General features: G+C 41.7%; 1 protein-coding gene across 1 annotated transcript in view; it reads right to left on the bottom strand.

The window, feature by feature from the left end:
- The window catches only part of AP3B1 (adaptor related protein complex 3 subunit beta 1), a 267,505-nt gene that overhangs the window by 183,322 nt on the left and 72,086 nt on the right, over positions 1-12,097 (bottom strand). The window contains exons 4-5 of the mRNA XM_075541203.1: positions 2,712-2,807; positions 1,990-2,150 (exon numbers count right to left, since the gene is read on the bottom strand). Coding sequence (XP_075397318.1) covers positions 1,990-2,150; positions 2,712-2,807 — 257 coding nt within the window. The remainder of the gene's footprint in view (positions 1-1,989; positions 2,151-2,711; positions 2,808-12,097) is intronic.

Raw genomic sequence — 12,097 nt, forward strand, 5'->3', positions numbered from 1 at the left:
GTCTAGCAAAGATGGACCAAAACATAACCAAACCATACAATCAGGTCTACATAAGGCATTATGGGGACAAAAAGAAAGGACAACAATGGAGGCCGGATGATGTGGAAGGGTTCCAGCAAGTGTCCCCTAAAGTAAATCTTAAGCAACTGGCCTTTGGAGTTCCGTAAAGAAGAAAATATTCTAAGTAGAGATGAAAGGAGAAACAGGTGGCAATGAGATTTTAACAACTCTTAGGTAGGGGACTCATTGGCAGTACACCAGAGTCTCCTGGTATTGTGGCGACCAAGCGCTCAAAACTGCTTGCTGAAAGATCCATGGTTCAAACGCACCAGCTGCACTGCGGGAGAAGGATGGGGCAGTCTGCTCCCAGAGGGACTGATAGAGCTGCTGGAGTGTAAGTTCAAGGTAGCAAGAGGTCAGAGTTGAGCCTCGAGAGGTACACTAGAGCCCAGGGATGAAAGGACTTTTAAAACATCATGCTAAGTTTGGATTTGACACCGAAAGTTTACAACAAACAAACAAAAGGACATTTGGAAGCATTCTGTAATTTAACCTGACAAGTAGCCTAATAAAATAAATTTTATTTTTATACCATATCATTTTATTATGAACTATTATAATTAAATATTCATTTTCATTCAAATTCCAGTTCTAGTTCTCCTTCTACAATTCTAACCAATTCCCATTTCATTGCAGTTTTTATTTCCTGCTAACAACCAACCTATGAATTCTTATCATGTCAAAGGCATCTTCCTCCGTGTTTTTGTAAACGCAGAAGTAGCTCTGCTGGCGCTGTGCAGTGAACACTGAACTGCTCATCTCTAGGTCAGTGAGCCAGACCCCTAGCTGCTCCATGTAAGAAGAGTAAGGCTGTCTGCTCTCGTAAAGAATTACAAAGCTGGCCAAGCCCTCTACAGAGTCACTATGAATTTGAATAAACATAATAGTAGGTTTGGGGTATTTGGTTTTGTTTTTGTATATGCATATATATCACGTGCTGATATTTTACTCAACAATTGTTTGGTATACATTTGGGCTATTTTGCTCTCATATGTGATGGGTTATTTAAAATTCCACATCTTTTACCTTTCTCAGAAATCTAATGAATACACTATTGAATATGCAAGCAGAAATACAAAATAGTCTCAACAAATATTTGCAAACTAATGATAAAAGACAACTCCAGATTATTGTATATCCTTTGATTTAGACAGTTAGTTTCCCACAGACATTGAGGAACTGTTAAGACTGTTTTAGTTAAGACTGTTTTAGTAAATATCATAATGTGGTACAGCATTACATCTAAAAGTAATAATTTGTAAAAGATTTATTTAATATAAAACATCCCTGGAGAAAAATTAGAAGAGGAAGTGAGAAGGAATAAAGGTAAAAAGGTGGGAAAACAATTGGAGAAGATAACACATTTCAGAATCTCCCCTGTAATAAACAAGAAAAAAAATCTCAATTTTCTAATATGTATATTATGTATAAGGAGTCATTCCTGGACAGTAGAAACAATGACTATACTCAACTGGTGAGCTAAATGGTAGCAGGCAGAAGTTAGCCAGAAGCCCCTTGAAAGAAGGCCAAGCAACATCTTTGGAAAACTCATCCATTCGGAATCCTACGGAGCACTGTCGTGGTATGGTCTGTGTGCCACCATTCAGAATGCACGCCATGGCTAGGCATGCAGGAGAAACACAACTATGTGATGAATATGCAAATTCTGAATATTTTAAGTTTCAGAATGAATGTATTATCCCACATCACGTCTCTGCCTTTTGGCTGAGATCATGTATAACTGAAGTATCATAGTCTCCAACAAGCTCAACCGAAAACCCAACACAAGATCACAACCAAACCAAAATTAAAGGTATCCAAAGAATGTCTGTGGGAGGCTAACAGAGTCACCAATTGGGCTAAAAGTTGGCTATTTATAAAAGTTCACACACTAAGCCACTAGGGACTATCTCTGAACCAAGCACCTACCTGTACAACTTCTGTATTGCATGGGCGGCATTCTTCCTAACATATGGGGACAAGTCCGCAGAAGCTTCCTTGATGGCGAGCATCATTATTGGCACAATAATAGGCACTCTGATACTAGACAGAACTCTCAACGCGCTTGCACGGATTAGTTGGTTTGGGTCCTAAAAGTAGTACAAGAATATTCGTCAAAATTTCAGGCTTATAATGTTTTAAAAGTATCTTTATCACAAGGTAAACAGGTTCTTACAGGTCACAGTATAGCATTAAGATGGAAAGTCATTAATTTAAAATAATACAGTATAGAAATAAATTAAAGCAATGTTTATTTTTCTAAGTAATGTTTTAACAGCAAGAGTAAGTAATGGCTATAATTCTAGTTGACCAAGGAGTTCTGGGTCCAAAGTGTGCTGAAAGGAGGCAAGAATCTTCCGCCAGAGCCAAGAGTGACAGCTTTCCCTTACAGCTGGCATCCAGAATTTAGATGACTCGCCGCCTCAACGGTGAGAGAATAGCGTGTGTTTGTTAAAGAGATCCATTTGTGGTTATAGCTGCACCAGATAACGGAGACAGTGATATAAATGATTTCTGAAGGAAATTTAATCAAACTGTGGGAGGCCTATTATCTTTCAAGACACGAACTACTAAACCGGGGGCTTGATTATTGCTCTAAAAGGCACCTTTCACTGTGCCCAACACGGGCTGTGTACCTGCTTCTTACTCACCTTCAGAGCTCGCTGAAAAGTACTTATGGACAACAGTGCCAGGTCCTGCTGCTCTTCGGCATAGCGGACCAAGTACACATAGACCAACTTCTTGATCTGTGTGAACAGAGAGAGATAACCAAGCTTCACCAGAGTAAAACTGAAAACCCACTCCACAGTTTCTACATGGCAATCCAGCCTTCATTTTCCTGAGGTAAGTAACTGAACCTGGTCATGGCTAGGATGGTAACACATACTATTTTGTGGAATAACGAATGCCTACAGAAAAGGTTTATAAGTGTTTCAGTAAGCGGATTCACAATATCAACATTCTACTATGTCCTTCCTGAGTGAAACACCCACGAGAGCACTGAAATGTGAGCTGTGAGGGATACAGCGTATGAAAAGGATGTGGGTCCTATTAACTAACCATGGACGGCAGGGGGACTTCGCCCCCTGAAAGGCGCTGTTGCTCCTGGTTTTCTGACTTGGAGTCTGTGGTCATGTTTCTATTCCAACATTTCTTACATGACACTCTCAGCTGTGTAAGAATCGCCGGTAACAAAAATACCAATTTAATATAAGCAAAGCTTTGAAAGGCTGAAAATATCTCCAGGCAGTTCAATCATTAAGTTTATAACAAAATTATGATTGGGGGGGGTTGTCGGTAAGGGAGACAATGAAAATTAGAATTTGGATGGAAAGACATCACTGCTTCCTTCGGGTCTTACTCTCTATCTTCTTTCTCAAAATTCCCCAGGTGCCCCTAAAAACGTGCGGCAGAGCAAACGTGGGAGCAGAGCAGGGAGCCCCCGAGGGAATATAAAGGACAGACTCTGTTGCCAGAGCATGGTACCCCACTGGACCTGACTGAAGGACACGCCTAGAGATCAAAAATCAGACCTTGATCTATTTACAGGTTTTTCTTTCTTTAAAAATTTTTTTTCTTGTAATTCATTTATTCTTCTATAGGTAATTGGTTTCCTTTTTTGTTGTTATCACTGTGTTCTCACTCATTGCCTATCTTGTTGCTATGGCTTGATTTGGGTGCATATTATTATCTCTACAGATCTATCTAGATAAGATAGATTGGATGAATAGTTGGGAGGCAAAAACAACAGGACCAATGGTTCCGGGGGGGACACGGGAGAGGGGGAGGCGGGGGTAAGGAGGTAGTGCTGATCAACCCAGGGACAGAGGAGCAATAAGTGATTCAAAATCAGTGGCAAGGAGGGTGTGAGAGGCCTGGTAGGTATTCAGCAAGGGCAATGTAACCGAGAGAAATTACTGAAACCCAAATGAAGGCTGAGCATGATAGTGGGACAAGAGGAAAGTAAAAGGAAATAGAGGAAAGAAGTAGGTGACAAAGGGTATTTATATAGATCTAAAGACTGGAATGTACCTATGTAAATACATTTATATAAGACTGTGGGGAAACATCTATGTGCATATATTTATAGATTTATTATTAAGGCAGGAGATGGACATTGGGCCTCCACTCAAGCACTTACCCAATGCAAGAACATGTTGTTCTATCAAATTGGCATTCCAGGATGCACACCTTCCTGATACAATTGCTGAAGAAAAAATGTGTGCATAAGCAAATGTGGTGAAGAAAGCTGATGGTGCCCGGCTATCAAAAGATATAGTGTCTGGGGTCTTAAAGGCTTGAAGATAAATAAGCGGACATCTAGCTGAGAAGCATCAAAGCCCACATGGAAGAAGCACACCAGCCTGAGTGACCACGAGCTGTCGAAGGGATCAGGTATCAAGCATCAAGAAACAAAAAATCAGATCAGTGGGTGCCCACCTTCCTGATATGATCAATGAAGACAAACGTGTGCATAAGCAAATGTGGTGAAGAAAGCTGATGGTCCCGGCTATCAAAAGATATAGCGTCTGGGGTCTTAAAGGCTAGAAGATAAACAAGTGGCCATCTAATTCAGAAGCAACAAAGCCCACATGGAAGAAACACACCAGCCTGAGTGACCACGAGCTGTCCAAGGGATCAGGTATCAAGCATCAAGAAACAAAAAATCAGATCATTGTAAATGTGGGTGAATGCAGAGTGGAGACTCAAAGCCCATTGGTAGCCAACCAGACACCCCCTTACTGAAGGGGGAGGAGATGAGCCAGTCAGGGTGCAGGGTAGCAACAATGAAATATATAACTTTCCTCTAGTTCTTAAATGCTTCCTCCTCTCCACTATCATGATTCTAATTCTACCTTGCAAATCTGGCTAGACCAGAGGATGTATATTGGCACAGAGAGCAACTGGAAACACAGGGAATCCAGGACAGATGACTCCGCCAGGACCAGTAGTGAGAGTGGCAATGCCTGGAGGGTAGAGGGAATGTGGGGTAGAAAGGGGGAACTGATTACAAGGATCTACATATAACCCCTTCCCTGGGGAAATGGACAGCAGAGAAGAGGGCGGGGGGAGACAATGGACAGTGTAACATATGACAAAATAATAATTTATGGATTATGAAGGGTTCATGAGGTGGGGGGAGTGGGGAGCAAAGGGGAAAATGAGCAGCCGATATTAAGGACTCAAGTAGAATGCAAATGTTTTGAGAATGATGATGGCAGCAAATGTACATATGTGCTTGACACAGTGGACGTATGTATGGATTGTGATGAGAATTGCAAGAGTTTCCAATGGAATGATTAAAAAAAACCCAAAAACTCCTCAGGTGCCATTGCCTGATGGCTTTTCTTCTAATGTCAACATAGGTGCACACCTAAAAGCTTGGGAAATGTTTAAGGAGCCTAGGAAATGAAAAGAAATCACCAAAAATTACGCTGGACAGGAAGTGCTACAGAGAGCCGTCTTTTACGCCATACTAACCAACTTGACTACTTCAAAAGACAACTCTCCCCAGCCTTCTTGCCACTGGGTGGCCCAGCGGGCTGCTGTTTGAAACCACCAGCTGTTCTGGGGGAGAAAGAGGAGGCTTTCTACTCCAGGAAAGATAGACAGCCTGGGACACCCACGGGAGCAGTTCTGCTCTCTCCTAGGGCCGCAATGAGTCAGAATGGACTCCACGGCGGCACGCTGGGGTTGTGTTTGGCTCCTAGACCCTGCGTAGCCTGGCAGCACGCTGTTGCATTCGTTCCCATGCTGCTGGCCTCTCCTGAACTCACCCACCCACAGTTCTTTCTGGGTGCCACTGCACCCCACCCCGGGCACTTAACCAGACACGCTACGTAAGACGTTGTTCCAGATGAGCTACTTCCACTGATATAGGACTCTCCATGACAATCATCTATGGTTGCTGCTGACTCAGTCCTTCAGCAACTGCCCAGGGGGTGTGTTTGTTTTCCTTTAAACCAAGGAAGGGGAAACCCTACATGTATTCAGATACATTTTCAACCATTTATATTCAGCCAATGACAGCACCCTCTAAGATAATTTTAAATCTACATTTTCTCACCCAAACCATATTGCTATTCTCCACCATTTCCTGAGTACATGTGAAAATGTGATGAGCCTACTTCCTAGACTCCATAATTATTCATAGGAGATGCTAAACACAGCCAATGGGAGTTGGTATCAATCCATTGATCTACAAAACATAGACAAGGTCATGAGAGAAAAACAAAAAGATATTTCCAATTACTCTTCAATACAGAAGAGCTTCACACAACATAAATACAAGTTTATAATCTGCCCCCCAAAAAAACTTTTTATTCAAACAGAAAATCACTGTTTTCCAAATAAAACTTGGCAGATTTCTCTCAAAGTCCACCTAAACCAGGCCCTTCTCTACAAGTTTCACTTCTCAAACTCTTCCACAGGAGCTAAAACATGAAGCAGGATAAGTTTTCTTCAACAGAGGAACAGCAAAATATATTACAGTGCTGTAGTTAGGTGCTGTCCAGGTGAATCGGACTCCCTTCGGCCCTGGCCCAACAGAAGGAAGCACGGTCGGCCTGCACCATCCTCTCAATTGTGCCCTTTGAGCCCAAGGTGGCAGGCACGCCGTCAAACCCTATCCGTGAGGGTCTTCCTCTTTTTCATGGACTCTCTCCTTTACAAGCAAGCGCGATGGCCCTTTCCATGGGCTGCTCTCTCCCAACAGCATGACCAGCACACTTGTGAACCGAAGTAAGTCTCACCATCCCCGCTTCTAAGGGGCATTTTGGTTGGACTTCTAACACACTATGAGGTTTTGCGGGAGAAAGGCAATCTGTCCCCATGAAGCCCTACATAAGGTTACTGAGTCAGACTCGACTGGATGCAGTGGGCTTAGTTTGGAGAGATTTTGTTTGTTTGCTTGGGGTATGTAGCTATTATACAGACATAAGGAAATCTGTATTTACTTTCCACCACGGTCTTCTAGTTTGTCATTCTGTGGGGGTCTGCTTAGATGTTGCTGTGATGTGAGAAGCTACGCCAATAGTACTCCAGTACCATCGGGGTCACCCATGGTGAACAGGCTTCTGTGGGGCTTCCAGATGAACACTAAGAAGAAAGGCCTGGCGATCTTCTTATGAGCCAATGAAAACCTTATGGACCACTGTAGAAGCGTGCCTGACTCGCTTGCTTCGGCTATGTCAGCAGAAGAGGTCAATGCTGGAGGAGAGCATGTTTGATGAAGTAGACAGTCAGAAACCGGGTGAGAAGGATGGGCACAATAGCTGCAACAAGGACCGCAGAGTGCCCAGCAGCCACGAGGATGATACAGGGCTGGGCAATGCTTCATCCTACTGTGTAGACGACTCCATGGCAACTGTTGATTTCATATTGAAAATAAAAACCGATCTAAAAAATGTGCATAGAGCATGTATTACAAAATCTCCATTCTGTATTTCAAAAATAGATGCATACGTACTGTATCTCCACCAATCTAATAGCTCTCATTATTTTATGGACCACTACAGACAGGAACCAAGGACACCCCCCCCCAACAAAAAAAACAACCTATAAGTCATTATCAATTGTTAAGGATAACAGGGAATGGCATCGGAGACTTTGAAAAGTTCATGGAAAATTGGAATGAAAAGATAATGGAATTTTTCCCAAGAACTTCTTGAAGTCCAAGTTACATCTCAAATACAGAAAGAAAAAGAAAAAACTCTTAAAATAGACATACTATTGGTTAGCAACACTGAATGCTCCTACATAGCATATGTGTTTTAAATTCTTGGATTAATTCATTTTCTGATCACAATAATTAAAAGGACATGTCGTACTATAATTCCCAATTTGAAGAGAGGTTCAGTACGTACTATGTAGGAGGTGTCAAGGAGTCCCGGTGGTATAGTGGGTTAGGCTACTCACTGCGAGGTCAGCAGTTTGAAACCTCAGCCCCTCCATGGGAGAGAGAGGAGGCATTCTACTCCTATAAAGACTTAGAAACTCACAGGGCCATTCTATCCTGCCCTGTAGGGTCACTATGAATCAGAGTCGCGTGGATGGCATTAAGTTTGAGTAGACTGCAGACGCATGGTTGAAGTCAGCGAGGCTAAAAAGCTGAGAAACTGACATACTAAAACGCTAACAGTGACACTTCTGGGCGATGCTTTTAACCAGGGACCTAGCTCTTTATATCTTTCTGTATTTTTCATATGAGCATCAATTAATTAAAATTAAAGGGAGAGTCTCACCTTTCCTGTTGTCTTCAACACAAATAGTACCTTCCTTGATTCTCACAGTAATTTAAGCTTTTTATTCAATAAAATCTCAAACGTCATTTTATTCTAAGTTCCCACATCCAGCTGAAAAGACAGATTGCTCTTTGGCCCTGGCAACACACAACCATCAGAACTGTTTGGAACCTGTCAACCTCACCGAGTGAACAAGTTTTTGCAAGTAAACCAATCTGTGACAGCCCCTTGATTCTTATTGTTAGCCAATCAGGAACCCAGGCGCTCCAGTACACACACGTCTGAGGACCAATCAATCAACAGCCTCACCGTCATCAAAGTAGGCATGCATCTATGGAAGTTGTAAGCCCACTTAGGTCCCTAAAAGTCCTGAAATCCACTCTTGCCCTAAACCAGTGATTCTCAACCTGTGGGCTGCGACCACTTTTGGGGTCAAAGGACCCTTTCACAGGGTTGCCCGATTCATAACAGTAGCAAAATGACAGTTAGAAGTAGCAACATAAATAATGTTATGGTTGGGGGGGGTGACCACAACATGAGCTGTATGAAAGGGCCCAGGAAGGCTGAGAACCAGTGCCCTCAACACTCTTATCAGATCCACCATCTTTTGTGCTCAAGAAATATCCCCTCAAGAGCAGTCTCCCTGGCAGGGTTATTTGTTGCCTGCACAACAGTGGGTCCCCACTCAATCGGAAGCAGGTAAGGCCAGAAAGTAACTGGTAAATTCACTGCCTTTTCGTTCAGATTGAGTGTAAGGTTCCGTCATCTTTCAACACAACCTGTTTCAAGGTACCATGATTTTAAGTCTTCAGATCTCACTGGTCTGCTTTTATCAGGAGTTCTTCAGCTATTCTTCTCCAGAAGTACTTTGGTCATTCTGGCAAGTGTTCAGTGAACTAGCAACTACAAAATATGAAGGAAGTAACTCTGGCAAGGACTTGCCGTCTTCGCTGCACGCTGTTAGAGCTTCCCAAGCAGCACTGACTAACCCCTTGAGCTGCAGGAGGCCCTGCACGTGCGCTACAGTTCTCATGCATGCTCACCGCTACCCATGTGTCACCATCTCCGTTTCAGGGATAACAGAAAAGGCGCAGAGACTTAAGTCACTTGCCCCAACATCACAGACCTAGCAAGTGGCAGCACTACAATGCACCCTGGAAAGGGGCTCTTAATTATTACTGGTGTGCATCCTGAGAGCATTTCTCCTTAGATGCTTATATCAAGGGATACCTACTGAGAGCAGACGCTACTGCCCCCAGAGTATTTGAAAGCCATGACCAAATTAAACCACCTACGAAGAAAATTAAAGTATAAGGTCCTATCTTTTAAAGTATGACAAATTTTTATTTCCTAATAACTATGTTATAATAAAAAACTATTTAAGTTACTTACTCCCATGAAGAGTTACAGCCTGGAAACCCACAGGGACAGTTCTACCATGTCCTGTAGGGTCACTAGGTGTCAGCTTCGACTACATGGCACTGAGTTTGGTTTTTCTACCTACAATAAAATCTTATGCTAAAGTCAGAGGATAAAGGAAGGCTAAAATGTACCTTGTTTACTCTCAGAATACATGATCATAATTTCCCTTGCATGTGTGCTAATCTGAGAAACTTTTCATTAAGGTATTATTATTATTAACAATACAACAATGATAAATTGTTATTTCTGTGAAGTTTTTTAATGGTAATTTCGCTCCAAGATTCCCTATCTCTATGTTCAACAACTTCATCATCTTCAATTGGTTCTGAAGAAAGTCAGAAACTCCTTTCTTGTCATTTATTATTACTGACTTCCTAGGCATCTTTACAAATCCAACCTTTGAGCGTTGCTGAGTGAACATCTGAGAATGACAAGGCAAGAAAAGCAAACATGCACTACAACACTGCATACAGTATATATTACTAACAGTAAGAGAGACCGCAGAAGAAGAAAAACACAGTCATAGGCATGGTTCCCTCCTTTTGTCTTTTTGCCATATGGTGGTGGCTCGTATGTTGCTGCGATGCTATTAGCTTTATCACTGGCATGTCAAAAGCCAGCAGCGTGACCCAAAGCAAACCCCTCCCTTTCAGCGGAGCTTCCACAATTAGAAAAGACTACACGAGGGAATTAGCCACTGAAAACCTTATGGAGAGAATCAAAACATTATCAAATACCGAAGGTCTAATGAAGAGAAACAAAACACTGTCAAAGCTAGTGCCAGAAAATGAGACTGTCAGGTCAGAAGGTAAAAGATGACGAAGAAAGAGCTGCCTCCTCAGAGTAGGGTCAACCGCATTGACACAGTAAGAGTGAAGCATGTAGGGAATACAGGCTTCTGCCTTCCATTGCTAATGGGGAGAAACTCAAAATGAGAAGAAACAGCGAAAAATCTAAAAATCAGACCTTGGAACTAGGAAGCATGAATTTGGATATTGGAAGTCATCAAAAATGAAATAAAACACATAAAGATCAGTATCTTAGGTGTTGGACTCAATGGACTGGTGTTGACCATTTTGAATCAAAAAATCATATGGTTTCTATACTGGGACTGACACAATCAAGAAGAATGGCATCGCATTCATCTTCAAAAGGGGCATTTCAAGATCTATCTTGAAGTAAATGCTGTCTGTGATAGGATTATAGCTATCTGCCTTCAAGGAAATCCAATCAATACAACTATTATTCAACTTTTATGTACCAACTACTAAAGCTAGCGATGAAGAAATTGAAGAATTCAACCCCTTTGGTCTGATCAAACTTATAATAAAGATGCAGTAATTACTGGTAATGGAATGCAAAAGTTGGAAACAAAGAGGAAGGAACAGTAGTTGGAAAGTGTGGTAATAGAAACGAAGCTGGATATCATAGAATTTTGCAAGAATTTGTTCATAGCAAACACTAGTTTTCAACAACAATAATACACGTGGACTACCCCAGATGGAATACGCAGAAATCAAACTGACTACATTTGTGGTTAGAGAAGCTACAGAAGCTCAATATCAGCAGCTAAAACAAAGTCAGGGGTTCCCTTTGGAACACATAGTCATCTGTTAAGTTCAAGATGAAGCTGAAGAAAATGAAAGCAAACCTATGAGAGTCAGAATCCTAATCTGAGTCTGTACCACTTGATATTTGAGATCGTTACAAGAACATTACTCTGAATCCTACTCGAGTCTGTAGCACTTGATTTCTGAGTTCATTACAAGAACATTACTCTTGGTGCTACATTGAAGAGTAATGACAGAAGACTTTGATGAGCTGTGGGAAGACATCAAGAACATCATTCATGAAGAAAGTAAAATGTCATTAAAAAGACAGGGAAGAAAGAAAATATTAAAGTGGATGTCAAAAGACCCAGAAACTTGGTCTTATCATAGATCACTTAAGACAAATGAAAGAAATGAAGAAGTCAAGGAGCTGAACAGAAACTTTCAGAGGGGACCTCAGTAAGACAAACTAAAATATTATAATAAAGTGTACAAAGACCAAGAGTTAGAAAACAAAAAAAAGGAAGAACATGCTTAGCATATCCTAAACTGAAAGTACTGAAGAAAAAATTCAAGCCTCGAGTTGCAATATTGAAAGATTTACAAGCAAAATATTGAATGATGCAGGAGGCATTAAAAATAAGATAGAAAGATGACACATAGTAACTGTATCATAAAGAATTGGCCAACATGTCCCCAGCAAGAACCCATGGTACTGACTGAAGAAAGGGCCCCAAGTGGCCATGAAAGCAGGAGGCAAAAACAGGCTTCAGGAAGTGATGGAACCCCAATAGAACTGTTTCAACAAGCCGATGCAGCAGT

This window comes from Tenrec ecaudatus, chromosome 2 (genome assembly GCF_050624435.1).
Source record: "Tenrec ecaudatus isolate mTenEca1 chromosome 2, mTenEca1.hap1, whole genome shotgun sequence".
Taxonomy (NCBI): Eukaryota; Metazoa; Chordata; class Mammalia; order Afrosoricida; family Tenrecidae; genus Tenrec; species Tenrec ecaudatus.